This window comes from Lonchura striata, chromosome 3 (assembly GCF_046129695.1).
Source record: "Lonchura striata isolate bLonStr1 chromosome 3, bLonStr1.mat, whole genome shotgun sequence".
Taxonomy (NCBI): Eukaryota; Metazoa; Chordata; class Aves; order Passeriformes; family Estrildidae; genus Lonchura; species Lonchura striata.
Window position 1 is genome coordinate 62,566,965 of NC_134605.1, and position 26,303 is coordinate 62,593,267.

Below are 26,303 nucleotides of genomic sequence, written 5' to 3' on the forward strand. Positions count from 1 at the left end.
ATATGAGGAGGCTGGGAAAGCTGGGACTGGTCACCTTAGGGAAGGACCACAGAAGGATCTCATCAATGTCTATAAACGACCTAATGAAAGGAGGAAAGAAGATAGACGGAAGCCCTTTTGAGTGGTATTTAGTGAAAGTGCAAGAGGCAACCAGCACAAATTCAGTGCAAGAAATAGTAAAATATATTGATATTTTAATATTTAAGAAAAAGCAAGGGTAATTGAACATGGAACAGGTTGCCCAGAGAAGCTGTAGAATCTCCATCCTTGGAGATATTCAAAACCTGACTGAACATAGTCCTGAACTCTCTGCTCTAGCTGGTCCTGACTGAACGAGTTAGTTGGACTAGACAGTCTCCTGACATTGTTGTTAACACCTCAAATATTCTGTCATTCTGTATAAAACCAGGTTAATTTTCATAAATACTATCTTCTACCTTAATCCTCTATATGGTGAAAATCTGAAGTATGGGAGGTAAGGAGAGCTGTGGGAACTTTACAGAAGCACTACCAAGAAGCTTCAACCGAATACAATGCATTCAGGTTATATAAAACCTTTCTTTTGTAAGAGAACAGTAATTAAAAAAATTAAAATACGGTCTTTACAAATATCCATGTAAAGACATCTGCAATTATTTCTTAACCTAAAATAAATATCACCAAAAATCCACCAGCATGACCCTGCTTCTAGCATCTAAATAAGAATGAATTATCTATTTTTAAAATATTAAAAGCCTGCATTGCTAGAAGTTGAATATCCACGCACCTCTATTCACTGAAAACCCAACCATTAAAAAGGTGTGTGGGGGAAGCAATTCCAGTTGAATGCCTTACCACCATGTAACCAAACCAAACTCAAGGCAATCATTTGCTCTCTAGTTACTGATGTCCTCTATAGCAGAGCCTTCTGCCTTCCCCACATAATATTACAATATAATAGATTATACTAAACATCAGTGCACTGAATAGAATAGTAAATTAACAAGGAGCTTGTGGCCAACCATTAAAAATATAAATGCTTTAAAATAGTCAAAATCTCAAGTTTAAATTTAGTCCGTAGAGGTAGCATGCATCCTGTAAGTTAGGTCATGACTCTTAACTAGTGGTCAAACACAGTTTACAGGATGGTGACTAAGAGAAGTCCACCTCTCTTCCTCTAAGTCCACTCTAAAGCTAAGAATGCATCCCTGAATTGAGAGCTTAAAAACATTAACAATAAGTAGACAAAAACTTTGGTGCTCTATGGGTTTGAAAAGTTCCCTGCTAAAGAAAAGTAGTTTCAAACTTACAGGAAAGCACACTAGCTAAGTGAAACAAAATTTCACCTCTTAAACCCAGGAAATTTTAAAATTTAAAATGAGTAATTGTAGGCTTAGAAACCTAAAGTACAAGTGTGTAAATATTTAGAACTTTTTTTTTTTAGACAAGCTTTTCATCCTTCCTAAATCAGAGAATCTTGGTGAATAATGCTGTTTTGGTACAGCACTGCTATTTTGGAACAGCAACGATTAATCACCTCCATTACCCAACAAACATCCATTCTTCAGAATGCTGGATTATGATTTGTACCAGCACTGGTGTTCTGGCATGAGAATCCAGCAGAATTATAGAGTAGTTGGACCATAAACATGAGAATTTACTGCAGCACAGATGGGACTCCTGCTGCTCAGTTCCACGTAACAATTTTTGGTCACTTACCACCTAATGGACTGTAGTTTCTGAAACTCATCTTAAATAAAAAGTAGCAGCTATGATGCTGAAAAAGTTTTCTAAGTCTATCTTGTGGAAAATATCAATGGGGAGGAAAAATGAAAACCTATCTGGGAACTTGCTACCAAATTTTCTGCTTCAAAATTTTGCTAGTGTCTCCCAGTAATTCTAGTTCAGATGTCTTGTGTCCCTCCTCTCTTCTAAAGCTTAGTGTCTCTAGACTATTCTCTCCTTGCACATGCCAGACATCCTCACCAAGGCAACAGTGCTAATGACATGTCATGGGAAGCAGGGCCAGGATGAGAAACTGTTCAACAGTGAGAGACAGGAGACATGAAAACTGTATTTTTATTAAGGGCTTTATGCCTTAACTTCTCATGAAAATAGAATAGTTCTTTTAATGCAAAAATGTACATATTAACATATTTTAACATATGCTGACCAAGTCTCTGTCAGCACCTTGAATGCACCAAGAGGAACTCTTAGGGCTTTTTCCCCCCACTCTCCTGAACTTGGCAGCTCAAGGTGAGATCTGGCACTGCAGAAACCTTGAGTAAGACTGTGATAAAAATGTTGTGCAAGAGTTGGGAGAACCCTTGTTAAGCACCTCTTCCCTTCATTTGGGACCTATACTAAAGCCTAGACTGAGTTTAAGGTCAAGTCATATTACTGATACGCCTGGTACCTTCTGGCCAGGTATCTCACAGATCTTGAACTCACACATTTGACTCTCTGGCTTGACCTGGACCTGGCTCATCAGTACAGAGGCACTTGGAGATCTGAATTATTGGCTTGACCCTCTTTACTGTCATTGGACCTGCTCTGCTGTCTTTGATCAGGTATTGTGAAACTGCTCCTTATTGGATGATGCATGCCACTGCCCTCTGCCATCCTTGCTGTCAACTCCCAGCTCAGCTCAGTTGTGGAGAAGCTCACTTTTCCTTCTCCTTAAGTGCCAAATTCTGTTGTCAAATGAAGAGGAAAAAAAAAGCAAATGACTTTTCAGACAGCACTTGATGAAGGTGGGTGGTTCTTTCTACAATGTTGCTATTAATTCAGCCCAAAAACTTTTAGAAAAACATGGTATGTTCATATGTGTAAGTATAAAGATCAGTACTCACGCAGAAGTTGTCTGCATATCATGCCAGCTTTTGCTAAAGTTCTGCTTCAGTTCATTCATCAGACTTATGCCAAGTTTTTGTTTAACTTCAACCAGGTGCTTCTCTTTGGCTACAAGCACTTGCCGCAAAGTTGAAATTTCATCCTCTAGCTGAGGAAAAAAAGGAGAAAGGAGTTAGCCTGTTCCCACAGAATGATACACACATACAGCGTTAAGAGGCTAAATGAATCTCACAAACTTGTGCTTTTCGCAGGTACCTAGAGAGACTGAGTCAAGTGCTTCTGGAGGTCACAAAGTCATGCCCAGAACAGAGCTGACACTATGCTAAATTAATGCCTCTGTGTCATCTATGCTCACCATCACACACATGCATCTGATAAGACAGAGAATTATCCAGTAAGGAAGTGAGTTCATCCAAATCTGCCTTAGGGCATTAGGAGTCTCAAATACCAGCTTTTCATTCACTAGTAAAATGGGAATGGACAGGACAAGAGAAGACTGGAAAATTCAAGCAAATATCTTTCTTTGAGTGCACAGGCTTTTAACTTCATACTTGCAAGTTTTTAGCCTTCTGGTCTTGAAAAAAACATATGCAAACTCTTAGGAGCAAGTAAAAAAAATAGAAAAAGTTGCATGATAATATGTAACTTGAGAGTACCATCAAGTGTTATATCTTTGTCTTATGAGTTTTATTTATGTATTTTAGGCCATACATATTTCAAAATTGCAGCATAAAAATTTATAGTTGAACTATTATCATGAGCGATCAGTACCTAAATCATAAAAGCACTCAGAAGACAGAGCAGATTAGTCTTTCCAGAGATCCTAGTATTTAACCAAACTCTGCAATTTCAAGCTGTAAGGATACCATCCAGCCCAAACAGAGGAATATAATTCTCCCTGCAGTAGACATTTTTTTTTGAAACATTTAATCAAAGCCAGTGTTTTATCAAGGCAAGAAACAGAAGATAGGACTGTAAGAAGAGGGAGTCCAGAATGGTCCTGCCACTGGCTCAGAATCCTTCTCCTTGAGCATCACTCCTGCAAGTGAGCAGAGGTTTGCATTCTTCACCTGGAAGCCTCCCAAGCCAATCTATACAAGCAGCACACTGCTGTGAGATACTGAAGCTAACAAGGGAAGTGACACCAGAGCAGCTGCCTTTCACTTCAGGTTTAGAAATTCCCCTACCGACTGTGTTCCTTCCTCCATATGTTAGTAAGGTAACATATGGCAACTTATCTGATTACCATATGCTAAGTTCCCTGGAACCACAGTCTCCCTCTGATTTAACTCCACAACACTGGCTGCAGGGAATGATGCAAGCACCAGCTGAAGCAGAATTGACCTCCAAAGCTATATTTAGGATATCTGCACCAGCTTTATTTTATCTTACACATTCATGCATTCTGTCTCACTGTAAAACTGGCTGAAAACTCACTGTTCTTGGAAAAGTCTCATCCTTGAATCCCCCAGTTATCAGTTTATTTTGTCATTATCTGCTATTTCAATATACAAGCAGCTCAGGAATTAAGCAGCCATACTATGAACACAAAGTAAAATCATGACCTGCGTGAAGCAGATACTAGTATTCACCAATGCCTGTGATGCCAACACCTCACAAGTACTGCTGTAAGATACATGGCAATCCAAATTGCTTTGTTCCTCCCCATGTCCCTTACGCTCCATTATATTCCTAACCTGCAAATGGAATACTGTCAAGAGGCAGGTGTCAAGAGGCTCTCTTCTGAGAAGGTAACTGGTTACATGCTTATAGAAAGAAAGCACAAATGTCAGCATTCCTCAGGCAGCAGTTCAGAGTTTTGGTTGTTTCTCACCAAAAGCAAACCCCTTAGTGCTCAACTACCTCTGCAACACTGCTAAAGAACGTTACTTAAACAGATGCCAGGACACTTATGGGCCAGCACTAGATTGATCATCAGGTACTTGGATGCATAAACATTTCAGGTCTCCTATTAAAATTACTTTCCATCTGTTCCATTGAATAGACATCTTAAAGCTGTAATAACCTAAGCAAGCATTAGCCATGTGCTCAATGGCAGAAGTATGAGCAAAATTTTTGATTAAAGAAAAGTAATTTATTATTTATAACACAGCAATCAGTTTTGAATTGACAAAATCCTCCTCAACTTCCATCATTTTGAAATAATGACAGATACAAAGCCGCCCTCAAGTGCTCAAGCATCAGTGACAACTCTGAAGTAGGTAGAAAGGATTAGGGACTTACAGTAGGATCTTGAAAAGCATTTAAGCATGTAACATACCTAACTCTCATGGAAGTCAGGCATCACTTGTTTAGGAATTTTTTAAGTCCACTTTTGTAAATAGTTATAACTCCATCATAAAACTAAGGCTTCAGTCAACAGAAATACAAGCTTCTAGTTCTCATGTGTCCTTTCTTTCAAAGTGCAACAGAGTCAGAAAAATATAAGCACATCATACAAAGGCAAAGTTCCCTTCTCCTGTAAGTTTGCAGAAAAAGGTATTATTATAATCTTTCCTCAAAGTGGGAACAAACATACAGTAGCGCACACTGCTGATGCTGTGCATCAGCTAGATCAAACCGGATAGCTCCTTCTGGGAAGGTGTGGGAGGGGAAGACACCAAAGAGTAAATGACTACTTTGATGAGTGTAATGCAAGGACAACTGACAGCAGTGAGCAAGGTAGATCAAAATCTCAGCCCCCAGCATGACTCAAGAGTCATTGTACAATGCTCCTGACAGTGAGGGGGGGCAGGGGGAATCTGTTCTGCTAACTATCTTCTGGCCTTATGCACAGCTTTTGTGCTACAATTTTCTGCTCTTATTCTGAAAAGTCAGACTGACCTCTGGAAATTCAAATGACTGTTAGAAGTTTCTGTAAGAGTTACTCATTTTAGCTGCACTGTAGAAATCCTAAGGCTTGATTAGAGTCAGAGACCTGCTGTGTTAGCTAGGCTACAAATACAAGAACAGAGCAAGTCCATGTTCTGAGAAGCTTCCAGTAAAAAGAGATTATTAACAGGAGAATAGGAATAGAGGATACAAAAAAATCCTGCCAGAAATCCAGTAGTGCTTGTTCCTCTCCTATTGTCAGAGTGAAAAGGAGGAATAAAACAAAGAATATATATATTAGATACACAACACAGAGATAAAACACATATTTTCTGCTTAAATAAATGCACAATAGGTGCTCAAAAACAGATCTCCATTTTATCAACTATTGATAGAAGGATTAAAGATGATTTTTACCCATCAGAACAGTAAGAAAGATTCTTGTTCCTACAGGCTCAAACAGGTATTACTTAGCACATAAGGACATGAAATAAAACAAAACTATCATTGGTGGAGAAGAAAGGGCTTGTAAGCAAAATTAACAGATTTTCAAAAGGAAACACTACCCAATTCCCACACTAGCAAATTTTACTTTCTAAAGGAGGCAATGTCACACATTTTTTGCAGTCTTTTATAAGAGTCATAAGCCTCATTTATCTTTAGACTTGTTCAGACTTTGTTCACTCTACATTCAAGTTTTCCAAACCTTTCTTAGCATAATTATCATTTTTATTTTGCTTTTAAGCATCAGCTGTATGCCAGTAAACTGCTCTGAGGAATTTGGAAAATAATTCCTAGGTCAGTCAAGATCATAATATTTGACAGGCAATCTCTCACTTTCATGTTAGTACAGGAATTAAAGCATTTCCAGAATGAGCTAATGAGAATTCTCTCTCCTATGGCAATCAATAAGCAGAAGGGTCACCCAGAAACATTTGAGATTAATTCTGTTAAGAGAAGCATATAATTCTCAGATGATTCCAGGAAGTTCTGGCCTTTTTTTCTTTCTTGCTTCTACCTACCTGTTAAGTCCCCTTCACCAGAGAAGAGAATCACAGAACAGCTGAGGCTGGAGGGACCACTGTAGGACATCTGGTTCAAGCCCTACCTAGAGCATGTTTCCCAGGACTCCATCCAGACAGCTTTTAAATATCTTCAAGGATGGAGACTCCAGAATGTCTTGGGGTACATTGCTTAATCATATACACATTAAAAACATGCTTCCTGATGTTCAGGGGGAACTTACTGTGTTTCAGTGTGTGTGCACTGTTTCTGGTCCTCATAAAAAGCCAGCAATGAATATGCCAACTCCTAACTAATTTGATAAACTGAACATGTAAACTTTCAGCTTCCTTCTGATAATTTACAGATGTGACAGGATCAGCAAAGAGGTAAAAGTTAACTAGTAATTCAGAAACACAAAGATTGATAAAATATTGAAGTGAAAAACCAGTCTTCTGTTTCACTTGAAAATCCCAAATCAGCACTGCAGGTAAATTACTTGAAAGTCATTACAGATGCTACTTCTTAGAGTACTTTGTAAGTACTTTAAGTACTACAACTTAATATCAATTTAAGTATTCCAATTAAGGCAAAACCAACTCCTCACACTCATATGGCTGTGATTTCTGTTATTTGACTCATATTTCAAAAAAATAAACCCACAGTTTTTCCTGTTCTCCTTTTTTCATTCTGGAATTTCACTTTCCTGCAGTATTCAGCAGCAATAATTAAAACTGAATCCATCCTTCCATGGTAGATGAAATATAGACAATCTCTTTAATCTTTGTAATAAAGAGATCATGTAGTTCACATCTTTTTCCTCCCATCTCCTTATTATTTTTAAGCCTCTTCACAATGTCCTGAGTTCCAGACTCCTGAGAAAAGATACTACCTTCTCAAAACACATCAGTGCCAAAAGAAACAAAAATGTGACAAAATTACTGTGCTTGTTATCATCAGCGTCTTCTACAACCATCATCATTACCTTTTCCTCTGAGCACCACAAAAAGAAATTTTTCTATCAGGTGGCACAAGCACTGTAACAACAATACCACAGGTCTAATGAGAACACCTTTCATTCTTTTTCAAGGAACATTTATAAATACAGACACGTCTTGACTAAGATGGGAACGTGCATCAGACTTTCGCAGTACAATCATCAAGCAGAAGATATTTAACCTTCAAAAAATAGGTATATAAGAAAATTACCCTACATTATTGTTGCCTAGAATAATTTTACCAAAAAGGAAAGGTATGACTTTATGATGTATACTTCATCCTAAAATTAACAGCTTCCAGTTTAAAGAAGTAGAAAAAGTAATACTCACAGAAATTCAAATTCATTACCTTGGCTAGCTCAACCTTTAACTCTTCTTTTTCTTCTTCAGAAATCATATTGGTGAAATCAACATCAGTGACCACATCTTCATCTGCTTCATGGAACGACTGAGTTTCTAACAGGCCTTAAAAAGTTAAAAGTTCAAGACAACCATTATTAATTATTTCAATTATTGTACTGACCTCCCATAAAATCTAAGAATGATATAGTATTTCCCATTAGGAAAAAAAAAAAAAACACAAAGAAAAATTATCCTTTCACCTTGGACCCTACTAATCCCTGATAAGACATTTTCGTGCTTCTACCAATACAGAAGAAAAAAAAGAAAGCTTTTTCTTCAAAATAAGAAAGCTGCCTAATGTGGACCACTGATGAGAAGAGTAGCAATAGTAACTGAATAAAAAAGGAAGTATATTACAGAGCCAAGTTTTCTCTAAAAGTACCTCTGATTGTGGCAACTTGAAACCTTACAGATGCACAGAGTTGGCAGAAGCAAATGCCACACCTGTTGTTTGAATTTTCTGAATGTTAATGAGAAGCACTCCTTGATTGCTCAATCTGAGCCTGTGAAGGTGGGACAAATACACTGGACCTTGTTACTTTCTTCTTCTGCATGCCCAAGATCAGGGTCAGTATCTATAATAAGCAAGATAAGTGCATACATAAATGCTTGTAAGACCAGGGCCTGCCTGGCATAATAGGTACTGATGAAACAAAATATTTCCTATCTCCCAGTCATTCAGTGAAGATTGCTAGGGCTCCAGCCACTAAGAACCTCTCATTCTTTATGGTCTGCAGAGAAAACAATGCAAACCATGAGATGATAGAAAACATTCTAGTTACTTTGGAACTCGTTTTAAATTCTAGATCTTCTTCTGTTGTGGAACAAAAATCTCCTCCAGCTTATACCTGGGAGAGCACTTTTCCCTTAATTTCGGTTCTCTAGCAGGGTAATAAGCCATCTCTGCTGACTCCTGAGACCTGTATACTGCTTAATATACAAGAGAACAATTTCTTTCCTAGCTCCACAGAGGCCTGTACACTCTATTATACAGAGATTAAAATACAGCCTAGTTAAGTTTTGGCATTAAATAACAGAGATTACAAGGAACAAGTATGTTGAAATTGAGTACTTTACATTTTCATGCAGAAAACTAAATTCCCTCCAGCCTTCTGCCATTTCCTTCACCTAGAGCACCCCAGTGTACCTGAATTTCCTTCTATTTAACAGAACAGAACTGAATCAATTCATACCATCAACTCCTCTGGAACATGATGGAGTGAATTCAGCCTTGTTAATTACAATCTTCCCTGAGTGGGAAGATAAAGAGCTGCAACACAGGTGCTGAACCCCTGCCTAGTACTTTATGCAGAAATAGATCACCACCCTTAGGACAAAACCTTTTTAAAACATGACAGCATACAGAAATAGTTGAAATCTTAGCTATTACCCAAAAAGCAGCTTGCCAGGAAAACCTAGATTGCTGAAATCAGGACAAAGGAAAGCATATTTATTCAGTAGGAACACTCCCAAATCACCTTTATTAACACCCCTACATCTCTAAACACAATTGTTATTTGGTATTTGAGGATTAATAGTGTTGCTATGGGACTCAAGCTAAACTTAGTCTGCAGTCTTGAAAGCAGTCTATTTTTTCATGGATGGAGAAGCAGTGGTACAGGGCAGCTGTTGGAAATGCTGGGAAGGATCTAAGGGGCAACAGGGTTGAAAACCCTTAAGGGAAGCTTTGGGATAGATGTTGAGATGAGGTGATCTCAGAGCAACTGATCCTTAAGACAAAAAGAAGGCAGATCCATGCTCAAGGAACAAAATTAGTTTTGGAATGGTTAGGTAAGATATGGAAGCCAACATGGACAAAATCACCATAAACAACTGAATAACACATAACACTTGGCCCAATGGCCAAATTTAAACTTCAAGCCTGGTCTGAAATTACATTCCAAAACAACAAATACATGTCAATCTTCTCTATGATACTTTGCAAACTCATCTAGTTTCTCTCCCAATTTTTGTCCTCTGCTTCTTGTTTAAGTCCTCCAAAGTCTAGTCTGATCCTTCAGTCTCTACTCCCTTGTTCAAGCTATGAGAGTCCTCCATAACAGTCATTGTCGCTCTGCAAATGTTTCACTTTGGTCATCCCACAGTTCTAGTCTGAACACCTCTTCAGCATACTGTGGGTCACTGCCTTCTTTAGGCCAGTCTGAGTTCTGAAACTTCCTCACGTGAGAATACTTAGATTCTAGCAACAACAATAGCAGAGTGGTTACAATTAGAACATTATATTTGAAATGGAGCACAGCAGAGGTCAGGATCCACCAGCTCAGACTTGTATTGTACTAGCTCTCCACTGAAGTTACAGAGCTCATCAGCCCAGGTGTGCTGATAACCTAACACAGTGCTTTGGAGCCTTGAATTAGGACTCAAGGATATTTTGGATCACAGGTGTACCTACTGCTCAGATTTGTGGGTGTCTCTGCACTGTGTGACACTGCAAGGCCAGCAGAACATTTCTTCCAGTCACTGTTTTCTCTCTCTAGATACCGCCATTTCTCACACTTTGGTCTCCGGACTGAAGGGAGTTCTGTGATTCCCTGATCATGCAGGAGATGGAGCAGCCTAGCACCCTCCAGTACAACTGAAGGGATATAAACCCACCTACAAGTTCTGATCTCATTCAGTCTCAAAATCCTGGGTGGGCATGGAATAGAAGCATAAATCATAGAATATTCTGAGTTGGAGGAAACCCACAAGGATCATCCAGGCCCAGCTTCTGACCCTGCACAGGCTAAACCCTAGAATCATATCATGTGTTTCAGAGTGTCCAAGCGCTTCATAAACTTTGTCAGGCTTAGAGCTGTGGCCACTTTCCCGGGAAACTTCTTCAGTGTCCAACCACGCTCTGGGTGAAAAATCTTTCCTTAATATCCAACCTAAACCTCCCCTGAAACAGCTTCAGGCTCTTCCCTCAGGCCCTGTCCACTGGTCATGACAGAAGAGATCAGTACTAGCTGCTACACTTCCCCTCATGAGAAAGTTGTAGCCTGCTATGAGGTCTCCTCTCAGTATTGAAGAACACTGGGGCATTTTCCTCTCCTGCCCAGCTACATAACCTGACAACACGCAGGAATTACTCTGGGGAAAGACAGTATTTTTGCTTAAAGTTGCATAGGTATTATGAGCCATGAAGGCTTGATCACTCTGGGAAGGGAATTGTACAAGTAGCTGAGCTTTCAAGATTAACATAAGGTCATTGGTAGCAGGAAAAAAAATTGCCTTCAAGTTGCATTCCCTTTCCTCTTACTCATTCCTCCCAGAAATACTAAAGATCATGCCTTGCTTCCAACTGTGGCAAAATCTGGAATATCTGGGATTATGGTTAAATTGTTATTTATTGTTCAGATGCAGAGCTGCTTTTATTTCCGAATTGCACTAATATCCAGGTATGGAATTGGAAATTAACTTTGCACCCTTTTAGAAGAGCAACCCAGTTACTGGGTGGTTGAATAGCTTTTGCTTTACCTTGTAGTATAGGTGTTACAAGCTTCCCTGAATGAATTAGGAGCTCATCAAGTAGTTTACCAGCCATTTACAAGAACCTGTGGCATTGGTGATCTTCTGTATCTCTTATGTCCTTTACTAACAGCACAGTATTTTAGGCATTGATCTCCACATATTGATCTAAAGCACAGGTTTTCCAAGTTTCATTCAAGCAGGTTACTAACAGGTAAGGCATGAGGATAGAGCCTAGACACTACCACTAACTAACATCTGTTTTCTTCTACGTCTTATACAGATGAACTTAATTTTGTTGCTCCTGAATTTAATTTCAGTTGCTGCCTGCCCAGCAGTTCTATTACCCTATTAAAAAAAAAATCACACAAGAGAAATCAATGGAACAGAAGCTGTCTTAGAACCTGTTCCTTGAACTTCCCCTCCCTCATTCTCCATGGTCAGCTAAGGAGTTCTCATTACCTATCCCCTTCTCTCCACTTCTCCATTTGCAATGAAGCTAAATCCAAAGCTTAATCAATCAACAATTAGCTCTGGGATATGCTGTCACAAGACTCTGACCAGAGACAGATGCAAGACCCAGCCCACCTCCCTCATTATCTCTTCCAGACAGCCTCGTCTTGTGGTGTAGGATTGCTGGAGACAAGACTGTAGGTCCTATAGTCTCAAAAAACCTCCTGTTACTACAGCAAATTACACTAATATACTCATGTATATTTATCCTCCACAAACTGGTAAACTAGTGATTTCCAGGACAGATGTTACTTCAAAATAGCAAAAAACCTTGCCCACATAAAGTGTGGGAAATCATATAATAGGTTTGAATCAATGTAAAACACTGGCTTCTAGTTTAAAGAAAGTTTAAGTACTTACTGTCACATATATCATTAGATAAAATATGAATGAAACATTAAAAGTATGGGATTATCAGTAATTAGAAGCTGCAAGTCATATAGAAGGACCCAAGTTGAAACAAATGAGCAGAAAACCCTTTGTATTAGGAGATTTATATAGAAAGAAGTAGGAGGAGGTGAATAGCTGGGGAAGCACATTTATTGTGTTCTTCTGAAAGGTTCATATGACAAAATAATACAACAACCATGCAAGTAGTTCCAGTGTGTTGAAATGGGCATTTTTGATTTTCCCCCCAAAATTCATGGTAGTTGTGGCTAAGACTAGTGACCCTAATTCTACAGTCTGCTGTTAAATCTGATTTAATGCAAGAAACTGTTTCAGCATCGATCAATACCTGTGCATATGTTTGCCAGTAGAATTGTAGGGATGACAAATTTAATAAACCACTTAAAATCTAGAAGATCTATAACTATTCTACAAAATTTAAAATAACAAAATAATGCAATGATAAAATCCATGACGGAATTTTTTTACTTACTCAGGTATCTAAAGATTAACTACATAAAGATGTTTTAGGTAGCACTTTTTATATATTTTCTCTGTATTCATCTCAGACCCATGTTCTCGAGTAGTACATATCAGACTATTTCTTGTATGTTGACTGTTGAAAAAAGAAAAACAGCCCCAACCCCCCCCCCCAGAAAAACCAACAAAAGAAAAAAGCTTACACTACAAGTACTGATATCTGTTGAATTAACCATAATGACAACAAAATTAAGGTAAAAACCATCAAATTTCTGTTTGTGTACATTTTCTAACATTAATTCAAGGAAATATATAAATGATCCTTTGTGTTAACAAAGCATTTAAGAATCTAAGTGCTTTTACTGCTCTGCTTTTTTGTTTTCCAACTAATTAAAAATGCCGTATCTACCTTGTTATCTAGCATTCACATCAAATAGCGAGAAAACAAATTACATAACCCTTCTAGTAAGCAAAATTACTTGCTACAGCTTCTTTTGCCATGTCATTAAAGTTCCTTATTTAAACTTGGAAAACACTTGTTCTCGAATTTAAATTGCAATTAAGTCTTCAAAGGGATGAAATGGTAAGTAGAACAAAGGAACTGTCCAGACACTGCATTAGTGTCTTTGATCTTCTTTATAATGTAGTCTTAATGCCAGATATAGAGATTAAGGTGGGGGGAGAAGGGGGACTAGAAATATGCACTAAATAAATAAATTGATCAGAAAAAGCTATCAGAAGTTGCAAGGATTTCCATACCATTTTTTTCACTACAAAGTTATTACTGGAAGATCAAAATAGGAAAATATGTTATCATTTAATTCTTCTAGAAAACAAACTACAGAAGGAAGATTTTCCCTTCTGTGTCGGCCTCCAACTGTGGACAACTCTGAACTTGTCTTGAACTTGCTTAGGCTTGAGCCCAACAATTACATACAGCCTGCCACTCTCCTAAAGGTAAGATCGATTTTGAAGTTATAATTGAAAAACAAACTCAGAGGCTGGATTCACCTTGGCTAAGAGAGGCAAATACTCAAGATGCACAGGTGATTTAGACTGAAAATGTAAGCATTAAAGAAAAATGTAGGTTCTACTTTCTGCAACCATGTGGGCTCAGTCTCCCTTTTGCTCTGAGTATGTTCCTTTGAAGAGAGAGAGGGATGGGCAAGTGTCTTCATTCCCTCCCTCAACTGAGCTTTAGGCTGGCAGTAGTGTCAAGGATAGGGAGAGAATACTTGTGGGTATTCAAGAGTTCTAGGATGTAGTCTAAAATCTCAGAGTAGGTGTCTCTGGTCATCCTAGAGCATCTTATTACTGACTTCGTTAAAGCTTTGCCATCTATCTCTTAACCCTTGCAAACCCAAGCAGTAAGAAAATCTATCCATAGCTATGAGATGGATTGGCAAATTTGCAAACAAAGGAAAACTTATTTGGAGCTCCTGGATAAACAGCCAGTTTTACTGTGCTGATTCTTTTCTCTGTTTCAGTACAAAAAAAAAAAGAAATTAATAATACTTTGAGGATATCTCTACCTTCTTTTTCCACCAGAAACCACTGACACAGCTGTCAATCTATGCCAGTGAAAAGAAACAATCTACACACAAAAAACTGGCAGAAAAGAGACTCAACACCTTGAGCACTGCACCAAGAAACCATAGACACTGATAAGAAGTTTTATAATCATGGAAACATGATGGATAAAACTGAGAATAACAGTAACAGTTAAAAAAATATGTATCACTTACTTCAACTTAAGATTTCAACCTGGAAACTGATCTTCCAAGCAAAATAATTATCTGAAATGTCCAAGAATGCAAGGATGATCTTGCACATTTTACTCTATAGCAAAATCTCTTTGTATAGAATAATAATCCTAAATGCCTGGACAAGACAAGGGTAACATTTTCAAGCTGTAGCTATGGAAAAACAAAGCAGTTGTTGTAAAATATAATTGTTTAGACAGTAGAAGGTTTCTTCTATTATGTCAAACTGAAAGTAATGACAGCACTGTACCACATTCTGTGCTTTCTATTGATCATTCTGCACAACTTCCTGTGAAGTCAATGGTAAGAAAAAATGGCTCAAGTGGAAGAGTTGTCATCTCTTTTTCTTTAGGAAGAACAGTGAAAAAGAAGGAAAAAGATGAAGTCACAACAGAATAATAGGGAATGAGAAAGTGGATAACACTGCATCGCAAAAGGGACTTGTTCTCTACAAATAAGGTACTCTAGACACTGTAACACAAATAAAGCAAATGAAAGAACAATGGATGTATAATCAAACTAGAGAAAAAGCAGTGTAGCGGAAGATAAGAACTATGACAGAGAAATGAGGGTAGTCAGAGGTGGAAGTTGTCAGTCACATTTCTTAAACCCACCTTTCATACTAAAAATACATGACAGTACATTTTTCTCATCTCTGAACAGAGAAGCACCTGGGGTCCCATCCTCAGCTGGTAGAAGTGACGGCAAATCCCATCAATTGTATAATTAAGATCATGCATCTGCTTCACTGAATCAAAATCACTGAAACTTAATGGCAGGATTTAATAACCTTTCTCTCCTAAGAATGAATCAGTTTATTGTACTTTTCTAAAGCCAGGTGCAAAAGAATATAATTAGATAGCAATCTAACTGCAGTATAATTAAACTCAAAAGCCTCCTCAATTAACTTCCAACAATGTACTGCAAGAAGTAATAAAATTATATTTTGTAATTACGAAATAAATTCTTCATGTAGTCATATTTTGTGTCCTTTAGATCACAAAACACATAACTAACAAGATCTTTAAAAGTGTAATTTAAAAATGAGCAAAATCGTGCTGCAACCAGCAGGTTGTCTGCTTTTCTCACACCCCCTTTCAGCTATTTCAACATGTAAGACAGATGTGTCACTTTTGGTCCTGTAAATGTACTAGGGAAAATACACAGGAAGCAATTATATTTGGGTACATTATTGATTCTGTATCCTCTTCAGGCTCAAATTCATTACGTCCATTGTTTTAATACAGAATAAATGTCTCTATATTGTTATATATACCAAAGTTCACATTCAGGAATGCTGGGAGAAAAGGGAGAAATGATCTTTCCCCTCTGTGATCAATCTCTCATACTGAGAGAGTAAAGATCACAGTTTACAAGGGCCAGGACTGCCTTATTGCATACTGTTTGGCACAGATTATTCGTGATCCGTGACTAAGCTTTGTAGGCAGCATAATTACAAATTAGCAACAATAAATCATAAATAGTTTGAGTTGGAAGGGACCTAAAAGATCACCTAGTTCCAACCACCCTGCCATGGGCAGGGACACCTTCCATTAGACCAGGTTGCTCAAAGCCCCATCCAACCAGACCTTGAGCACCTCCAAGGATGGGGCATCCACAATTTCTCTGGGCAACCTGTTCTTTTGTCTCACCACCCTCCTGTAAATAATTTCTTTGTGGTATTAAATCTAAACCAACTCCATCAATTTAAAGCCATTTCCCCTTGTCCTGCCACTACACATCCTTGAAAGAAGTCCCTCCAGCTCTCTTGTAGACCCCTTCAGGTATTGAAAGGTGCTGTAAGGTCTTCTCAAAGCATTTTCTTCTCCAAGCTGAACAACACTAACTGTCTCAACCTGTTTTCTTAGGACAGGTTCTCCAGCTCTCTCATTATCTCTATGGCCCTCCATGACTTTCTTAAGGTGGGGACCCCAGAGCTGACATAATTCCCTAAGATGGGACAAAGACACAGTTCCTTTCCCCACAGTTTTTCTTAATTTTTTATGTTGCATTATGTAAAGCTCATGGCCACCAAAATGAAGCACTGAATCAAACACTTCTCAGAGCAGACATGTCTTATGTGCTCTGTCCTCCTCCCTCCCAGCCCCCCATTTTTTAAGCACCACCTGCTTCACTCTTTAATCCCTTCATAATTAACACTAGCTACTTTGTACCAGTGCACTTTTTCCTTCCTAATAGGGTGGGGGGAGTGGGGAAGGAGGGTTGTGTCGTATGACAGTGGAAACTTCCTCTAGTCTTCCCTAAATAAACTTGACCTACTCTTGGATGCATCTACCTGCAATGCAATTTATTTAAAACTAATAAAAACAAAGCTCATTTATATGAATATTATTTGAAAACAACACATTTTAATAGACACAATGGCCATGTTCTGTTGCACAGGCCCTCTATTCAAGATGAAATTATTTTTTTATTTTTTAAAGGAAATACTCCAAATATATTGACAAACAGCTCATTTGAGTGCTATGCCACCTCCTGCAGATACACTGCTTTTCAGACTGGATGTCTTGCTGCAGTGGTTTGCTCTGATAAACCTGGAATTTGGAATTAGTGTAACACTGATTCTCTGCACACAGGCCACACAAAACACTTCTCAGTCAGAACAGCACCACCTATCTGGGCCTGTCCACTACCAAGTTTCACTTGTTTTTCCCACAAGCTTTTTTTGCCAGCATGCTGAGGTGTGAAATGAAGCACCTACTATTCTGCTCCCAGTGTTAAGCTCCATGTTAAGGCCTTCAGAGTTTTTGGCATTGTCAGCTTTGTGGCTTTGCCCACTCAGTGTTATGTAAAACGCCCTTAAAAATAAATGTGTTTGTTTAGTGGGCCTCTGAGTGGAGGCCCCTGGGGTTTAGGGCGCTGGCTATCTGTGTAGAAACAGACAGCATGCCCCATGCAGCCATCCTAGCGACACAAAGACCATGCTTCAGGAAGAGGGGCTATTGATTGGACCAGGAGACAGAGACTGGCACATCCAGCTGCACCATACAGCCTCAATCTTTGAGGTTCCCAATTCACCCTCAAATACCAACAGAAAATGGCAGCTGACACATGGGCTGCCATTTTTTTTCTCCTTGAAGATCAGCTGAGAAGATAAGCCCTGAACCAAAGAGGGTGAGCTTCTGTGACAGCTGCTGTGGGCACAGGCAATGGCAAGACAACGGGCAAGAGAAGGATGGGGTTTAGCTAAGTACATGGCATGAGTTGCCATTCCACTGAGGTTGCATTAGACCACACTCAAGTGGCAAGAATATAATTCAAAACTCCAATCTAGAATCTTACAGACCACCCAGTGTGAAATAATGCTTATTTTAACTTCAGTACTTCAAGAAAGTCTAGAAAATGAGTACAAGACAGTCCTTGTCTTCTCTTCACTCTCCTACTACCTTAAGTAGCAATATTTTACTGAGGAACTTGTTGCAAGGGGGACATAACATAACACACTTTTCTGAAATAAACCAGAACTCCAATGCTTACATCTCTGTTAATAGCTTTCATTCACATCTTTATCCCTACTCAACTTAATTGTAAAATTTTTTCTCTCTTCTTACCCTCCCCATCCTTGACTCCCACACACAGCACATAACCATGACCAAAATACTGCTGCTCCTTTTTCAGAACATGTCCATGATCCATATTTCTGTGCAGAACTGGACACAACTGAAAAACCTTCTACTTCTGGATCTAAATCTGGTTCCTATTCAGGTCTAAATCTGGTTCCTATCTTTGAGCCTCTCCTAAATAGGTAAAAACTATTATCATTACATACTCATCCTTATTCCTTGTGCTTACTGCAGGCTTCATCTATATTGCTGATTATCTATGCTTCTCTGTTTTCTGAAGCAATTTAAAACCAAGAGAACACGTTTTTACTCCACCTGTAGTATTTGACTTCTAGTTTCCTGATAAAATCTGTTATTTAGCTCTGCAAAGACCTTATTTAAGTCTTCAAGTCTGCATTGTGATTCAGTTTATATGAATGTCTGAATGACATTATTCTGCAGCCTTCTTTTTTTTTAAATCAGTCAGGCTATTCAAGTAATTGCTCCTTTTTCACCGTCATCTTTTCTTTGCTATCAAGAGTTCTGAACCACCTATCTCACTACATGACTAAAGGATTTTCTCTTGCAAGAGCACATGGCTTAACTGGTTCTTCATATGCACATAATAGTGCACAGGACTGGTTAGGTAATGACATGGCAAACATAATTTTCTCTGATTATGACTTTGATTCCTTCCACCCACAATAATAATTTAATAGCTGCCATCTACCTAAAATACTTTGAGCACAAGATAATCTTCTGTTCCTGGCATAATTGCCCTTCTAGCTCTGTAATGTACATATATTTTACTCATCTCTAAGAAAGACTGGATGTGTTTAAATACAACTATCTCTGATCACTTTTAAATGAAATTTTATCCTGCAACAGCCCAGCATGCACCAGAGAAAGACTATAAAGTACCTACTACTACATAAACATTTTGTGCAAACATTTTTCACTGGGAAAATCAACACCATATCTATAGGCACTTCACACTTGTATGAATATCAAAAGTATTTTCTGAATGCAACTTTAGGTCTCTCTCTGCCTAAAGCACCACTAGTGTTCTAGTTTTTGTGTACTTTTATTATGTTCTTGGTGGACAGCAAGGATAATTGATGGCTAAAGTACATTAGTGGTGAGAGCAGAACAACTTTACAGAAACCAAACCCTAGAAGACCAATAAAAATAAACCCAAAAAACAGAAGTATGCATTCTTCCTGATAGCCCTCCTTGCTTCAGAAGGACTGACTGCTCAAGAAATTGCCTTCCATTTCTGGAAATGACACAAGTCATTAGACCTCCATCTGTTCTTTATACCCCTCAGCCTGGTTCTCTGAGCTCCCTGGATTCTCCTTCAGTGACTAGATATGCAGTGATGTAAAAAAAAAAAAATCCAAGAACTGGATCCCTGACTACATAGCTCCTAAGCATCTGAAAGCCTGTTAGCTGGAGAGCAGACTAAATAAGAGAAGCTATTTTATTGGGATACACACACATAACCATGATTTTTCCTTTTCTCTGTAAACATTTCTTTATAAATTTTACCACTGTATTATTATTTAGTTGCTGTAAAAGACTGGGGCTTTACCTACAAGCATAAGATATTTTTCAACAATCAGCTTGCATAAGAAAAAATGACAGGTAATGTGAAGAGAATACAGAAATTCCTAGTATTTTATGAACTATTTGCAGTGGAATCTTTCTTGTCTGCTTGGGGATCCAATAGTGGGTCCTTGACTTCATCATGCCATTAACCATATGTCATTAATATATGCACAATAACATTTTGCTGGAATAAGTAACAAAGGATCAAAAAGTTCAAGAAATCTTACACAAAAGGAATTAATTAACAAGAGCAGCCTTTTAGGATCCTTTTTTATCATCTAGTGATTCAAAATCCTAAAAGTGCCGAAAAGGTAAAATGTACCCAAGAGGGAGAGAGAAAATCGAAGACACTGCAAGAGCTTTATCATCATGGTAGGATGGCACTTCAGGAAGTATCACTTTGTAGTTGTTGCATTCTTAAACTTGTTTTACACTTTTCTGTAAGAACATTTGCAACAAGATCCTCACTGCTGCCATTCTATTTCTTTGTATGAAATGAAAGAGGGACTGAGAGACAGCACAAGAGAAAGAAAAGGGAGATTCACTGCTAAAGTACAATACAAACACATGCTAAATATGTGGTTTGCAATTACTCACCTGCAACGCTTAACTACATAATGGATGCAGAAGTATAATCATGATAGATATGACTTTGATCCATGGACCTCAAAGACAGCTAAGTAATATTACTTCTGTCCTAAAGAATGAAACAAATCCACTTTTATAGTTTAGAAGTGTTTTGAAGAAGGTCAGTGTAACATGATTCCAAAATACATTTGTCAGTCCCTTCTCACCATTTCTCACACAAAATGGGTTTAGAGCATGCAGAATCCAAAAGGCCCAGTTTAGACAGCAGTGACATGACTATAGCATACTACATACACAAAATTTGGCATTGCAACTGTGCACTTCTATGAGATACAAATAAAATCAGATAAAACTAGCCTGCCCAGATCTCATTTTTGTTTATTACCTCAAGAGGTAATTTCTAATTAGAAAGCATGAATTCATTCCACCCTGAAAACACTTTTTGAGTCAAGGGCTGAGTATGTTCTTTCTAAATCCAAATTCCAGGATTGCACTAAAACAAGCTACCAATTGATATATAAATTTTTATATATGGAAACATTCTTTCAAACCCTCTGCAATCTTCAATCAAGGTTGGGCCACATTCTTCAAGCAGCAAGAGGCTTAAACAAAGCACCTCAAAAGTTCCACATGTTTCTCTACTGTACTAGTCAGTGAGGCATGTCAGGACAGCATCAGCATACTCATCTTTCCACTAATGCACTTTTGTACAGAAAGCAGACTCAGATTATACTTGTGCTGCTTTCTAGAGCTCATACCATCAGACCTGTGAAAATAAGACACAGGAGAAAAAAAATAGAGCAAGAATTTTAAAACATTATTTTGGGTTAGATGTCTTTGTTTTAGCATATTCTACATTTTATGTCCTCATAGCTGCAAAACTGTCAAAGTTAAAAACACTTGTAAGACTGGTCCTAGATTTTAGATGAGGTCTCTTTTTTATATCTCATTTCTGAATCCCACAGTACTCTATTTTCAGTTCTCAGGTGTAGCATAAGCCACTCAAATTTTCTCAGCCTCAGCAAACAGAATTTCAACCTGTGACAAGAGTCATGAAGCTGAAAACAATACAGGTACAAAAATGTAAGAGAAGCACTGCATTTGATTTCAGACATTTACTTACTTAAAATCCCATCTACCAAATAACTCATTCCACATGTGCATTTTCTCTCCTTGTAGTATAAACAGCATGAAAGAGCTATTATTTTGAATTTTGTGCACTGATGTTATATATTTAAGAATCCTATAATAAATTACAACCCTGCCTTTTTTACTTGACCTCCTCTACATGTGGTCTTATTAGCACAGCAGATAAAAGTTCCACCATGCAGTGAAATAAAAAGGTTATCACTGGCTGGTTCAATTACTCCAATATCCCCCTGGCTCTTGGCAAAGTCCTCTCTCCTGCTTTCCATAGTGGGGCAATGCTGAGTTCTAGAAGGCCGTACAGAGACAGCAAAAACCCCTGGATAACTAGAGTGAATCCTGATGCCTCAAAAAGCACAGGTGGACAGGCACTTCTCATAAAACAGTTACACTAAATCAGCTCCAAACCAGTAATTATACTCTGTCCTTAGGGAAAAGGTGAACAATGTAGATCAAAAGAATCAGTGCTCCTTGGTAAAGCACCAGACTCAAACACAAGGATAGGGAAGATGCTGCCCTCTCCATCATGACATACTTTGGTTGATGGCTACAGCACCGTTTCTGCAGTGAGGTAGCATCACCATGTGTTCTCTATCCCCACCCTCCCACTGCAAGACTGACTCTATCCAGATTCCTATCTGGGTTAGTAACCACATGAGTAGCTAGCAAGGAGAGATAATGCTGACCAAGCTGCCAATGCCATTTTGACAAGTCTTGTACACTGTATCAAGGTAACACAAGTCCTCCTCACCACTGCCTTCCACCACGGAGACTTCAGGCCACCTGACTGGCAGGTGCCACAAATGGCAGGTGTCACTGTGGCAGAGAGAGGGGCACTGGGCTAATGCTGTGACTTCTGATGATATTCCTCTGATCACAAGCTCCACTCAAATGCACATGCCAAGGTGCTGCCTCTCTGCTCTGTTACACAGGACAGATGCAGCTGGCTTGAGGATCCCAGAAGGAGTGTGCCAGCTGCACACAGAGAGGGAAGAAGCGAGGTGCTGAAAGCCCACAAGATAAGGCCTTGAGAAGGAGTCATCCAACATCTGAACTAACCACAGCTCTCTCCACAATACCTGACAGGGGTGAGTGTAGCCACTGCAAGCTGTTATAGCTACAATGAATAACTGACTGAGGACGCAGAACATCTGTCAGGAATAGCTCTAAGGAGAAATGCTAGGACAGAGTCATGGCTCAAAAAACCCTTCAGAAGCCAGGAGTGCAAGCAGCTGGCTGAACTACCTGTGTACGTAAAAAGGGAGCAGAAAGCTGCATATCAAATCTTTTTATCAGAGTAAGAATCAAGAGAGGATGTGACACGGAAAGAGGGTATAACTACATCTGGATGCATGAAGAAATGGAGAATTATTGTAAAAGAAGAGAAATGTGTAAGGAGCAAAGTTCCAGTATTAAAAAGTCACATGGGATTCTCAGATGAGAGACAGAGTAAGACATCCATGGTACTATCATTATTACAGGACATTCACAGTTTTAAACTGGAAAGCAGGACTACATGTGATAGTCAGTTAATCTGGATCTGGAGTAGAATGAGTATGATGAGAGGCAAACAGACAGCTTGGCTCTTCCTCCCATTCAAAGAGAAACACTGTTCTTCATATTTCCAACATTTCACTTGAGAAATGACTGGCAGCCATAGAAAGGAAAACAAATATGCTCTTATGAAATTTTTAGCACCTAGTACAAGCCTAGCTGGTGTGTTCCCAGATCAGGTTTTCCATTAAGAACAAAGTAATCAAAGAGAAAAACACCCAGAGGCTTCAAGATAAAGTTTATATAAAGTAATTTTTTTAATTGACATATGAATTTGTTTACATGAAACATGTAGTTATTTCTTTTGAAAATAATTTTTAAATTAATTACTATTACACTCTAATTGTCTGTCTTACCTAGTTCACCCTTGTGAATGGTGCCAGACACATTCAATATGTTTAACAGTAATTCTGTTTCAGTCCATGAACTCCCTCTACTACTTTAAAGTAAATACCAGAGCAGTTAATTTTCTTAGTCTTCAGGGCATGTTCAGATACTACGTTGCGCCTTGAACCACCCAGAAACTCATGGAATGTAGCTGTAACCTCTACCCAGTACCTTGATACATTTACACGTAATACTTTTCTTTTGTCCACAGCTGCATTAAGACTCATGAAGTTAACTTATGCTACTATGTAAAAATGCTGACAAAAAAATATTTTTCTGCTCTGAAAAAATCAGTTTTTTATACTTGCATGCATTTCTTGAACATAAAATTGCTCTACTCAGGCATAGCCTGCCTTAAGGACAATATAAAATGGCACAAACAACACAATTATGCTTTAAAATGCATAGCTTTTTCTTTATGCTTTCACTTGGAATACAATACCCCAACAGAGCACCCTGGAACAAATCATTCAGGATTCATTTCTCTGTGGGCATCTGAAAGTTCTTTAGAAGCAATTAATAAACTCATTCAAATGTATACGCATTTCTCCTGCTGCTTAAGGAGATATTGGAAGTAAAGCAGTCTTTCAAGGAAATTGCCACTGTTTTGTTAGCAAAGTGCAATAACTGTTCTCTGAAAATATGTAACTGGGATTGAAAAATTCAGACTTCTGGCCAGTGCTTAGATGTACTTAGCTGAATTTGACAGCATTAAGCATATACAGGTCAAATTCTTTTTACCAGCAAGACTCCATAACTGCAGGAGCATGCACTAAATTAAGTCTAGAAGGAAAGGGAGGGTAAAAACAAAGGTTTGCTGGCATGGAAATACCCTACCACAAAATTCCTGGAGCAAGACCTGTCTGTGCTAAATCTCTTTGCCTCACACAAATATAATTTTTAACTCGCACGAAAAGTTTCTTCTCTTCTTTGGACGCCATTTAACTTTATCCAGAGAGAGATATGATCAGCTAAGTAAGCCATAACAGTTGCAATAGAATATGCTCACTTAAGATGAATGAATGCCGTGTTTGTAAAGCTGCAGAAGTATTTCAGCGGCTCCGATTTTAAGCGGCTCTCGGTGGATCCAGAGCTCAGCTGGAAGCCGAGTCCCAGGGTCTCCGATGCTGGAGGCGGCTCCAGGACAGCGGTGGTGATGCTGGTCCGGCTCGCACCGTCCCGCTCGTCCCCGGGAGGCAGCGGCTGCAGCCCGACCGGGGCAGGGGGACGGCCAGCGGAGCAGGACACACAAAAACACCTTACCCAACCAACAAACCTCGACGGCACTAACTTAACACAGAGTTGTCAGACAGCTACCTGACTGGTCTAAAGCCAGCAGGAGGAGAGATCGGCCGCCAACATCCCAGCCATAAGGAAAGCCAAGGGGGTGCGGGCTGGGCATGGAGGACGGGCCGGGGCACGCCGCGCTCTCCGGCCGAGCCCGGGGCTGCCGCGGGCGGCGGGCAGCGCTCCCGGGCGCCGCTCGCCGCGCTCCTCTCACCGCCCTGCCCGGCCCGCGGCTCCCTCGGCTCTCCCCGCCCCGGGCACCCCCACCCAGCTCGGCCCTCCCCGAGGGGTGAGCGCAGCTCCGGGCGGCAGGGACGGGACCCCGCGCCGCCCCGGAGGGCTCCGTCCCGGCGAGACTCACCGCGTGCCTGCGGCTCCATGGCAGCGGGGCTCGGCCGTGCTCGCAGCCCGGCCCGGGCGGCGCTGACAGCCGCGCCCGCGCCCCCGCCCCCGCCGCCGCCGCGCGGCGCCCCCTCGCGGCCAGGCCCGGGCGGCGCCGCTGCCGGCCCGGCCGGGAGCCCGCGGCCCCCGCGCCCGCGCAGGCCCCGCGCCGGGCCGGGCCCCGGGCCCCGCCGTGCCTCCGCCGTTCCTCCGCCGTGCCTCCGCCGTTCCTCGCCTCACCTCGCTCCGGCCCCCGGGCCCCGCCGTGCCTCCGCCGTTCCTCGCCTCACCTCGCACCGGCCCCCGGGCCCCGCCGTGCCTCCGCCGTTCCTCGCCTCACCTCGCACCGGCCCCCGGGCCCCGCCGTGCCTCCGCCGTTCCTCGCCTCACCTCGCTCCGGCCCCCGGGCCCCGCCGTGCCTCCGCCGTTCCTCCGCCGTTCCTCGCCTCACCTCGCTCCGGCCCCCGGGCCCCGCCGTGCCTCCGCCGTTCCTCGCCTCACCTCGCACCGGCCCCCGGGCCCCGCCGTTCCTCGCCCCCCGCTCCGCACAGCTCCTCCGGGTGGCCCCGCTGAGGGAGGGAAGCCGACACGGGCGTGCCTGGTGTGTCAGCGGCACAGTGGTCAAGTGCCTGACATGAACGAGTTCATGGCTTATTGAGTACCCGTGGATGGCAAGTTCTACTATTTCTTATGGCAGAAGCATGGAAACGCATGCAAAACAATGGCAGAGCCTACACTATCATGTATACTCAGCAGCTTAAGTAAAAATTATATTTTTTCCCAGCACATAAGTCTGTGTCCTGCTATTAGTGTGTTGTGACCACACACAGTTCGCACTGCAGCACTGATTTACTCCAGGTTTGCTCGTGCCAGCATAACTTCCACACTTTGTTACCAGTCCACATTAACTTCACTCCTGGAAGGATCCAGGATATTGTTTTAGCAAGGCTGCCTTCTCCATGGCTGATTATCCATATATCTATCAGTCAGACACTGTATCTAATTTGAGTGTATGATACTAATTAATGCCTCCAGACACACTGACAACACACAGCTTCTCAAGGCCTGTACTACTAAAAATTACAAAGCTAGAGAGTAAGGGCAGATGA

At 40.3% G+C, this 26,303-nt stretch overlaps 1 protein-coding gene across 3 annotated transcripts in view; it reads right to left on the minus strand.

Annotated features, from left to right (window-relative positions):
• TPD52L1 (TPD52 like 1) overlaps nucleotides 1-25,257 on the minus strand; it is a 54,911-nt gene extending 29,654 nt beyond the window's left edge. Inside the window, exons 1-3 of one of the 3 annotated variants that reach the window (XM_077782235.1) lie at nucleotides 24,844-24,948; nucleotides 8,014-8,129; nucleotides 2,832-2,980 (exon numbers count right to left, since the gene is read on the minus strand). In XM_077782235.1, the coding sequence (XP_077638361.1) occupies nucleotides 2,832-2,980; nucleotides 8,014-8,129; nucleotides 24,844-24,928 (350 nt within the window). In that variant the 5' untranslated portion in view covers nucleotides 24,929-24,948. Of the gene's footprint in view, nucleotides 1-2,831; nucleotides 2,981-8,013; nucleotides 8,130-24,843; nucleotides 24,949-25,174 lie in introns of those variants that run through there. The other 2 variants (XM_077782236.1, XM_077782234.1) reach the window with 2 other exon arrangements.
• Between the last annotated feature and the right edge of the window lie 1,046 nt (nucleotides 25,258-26,303).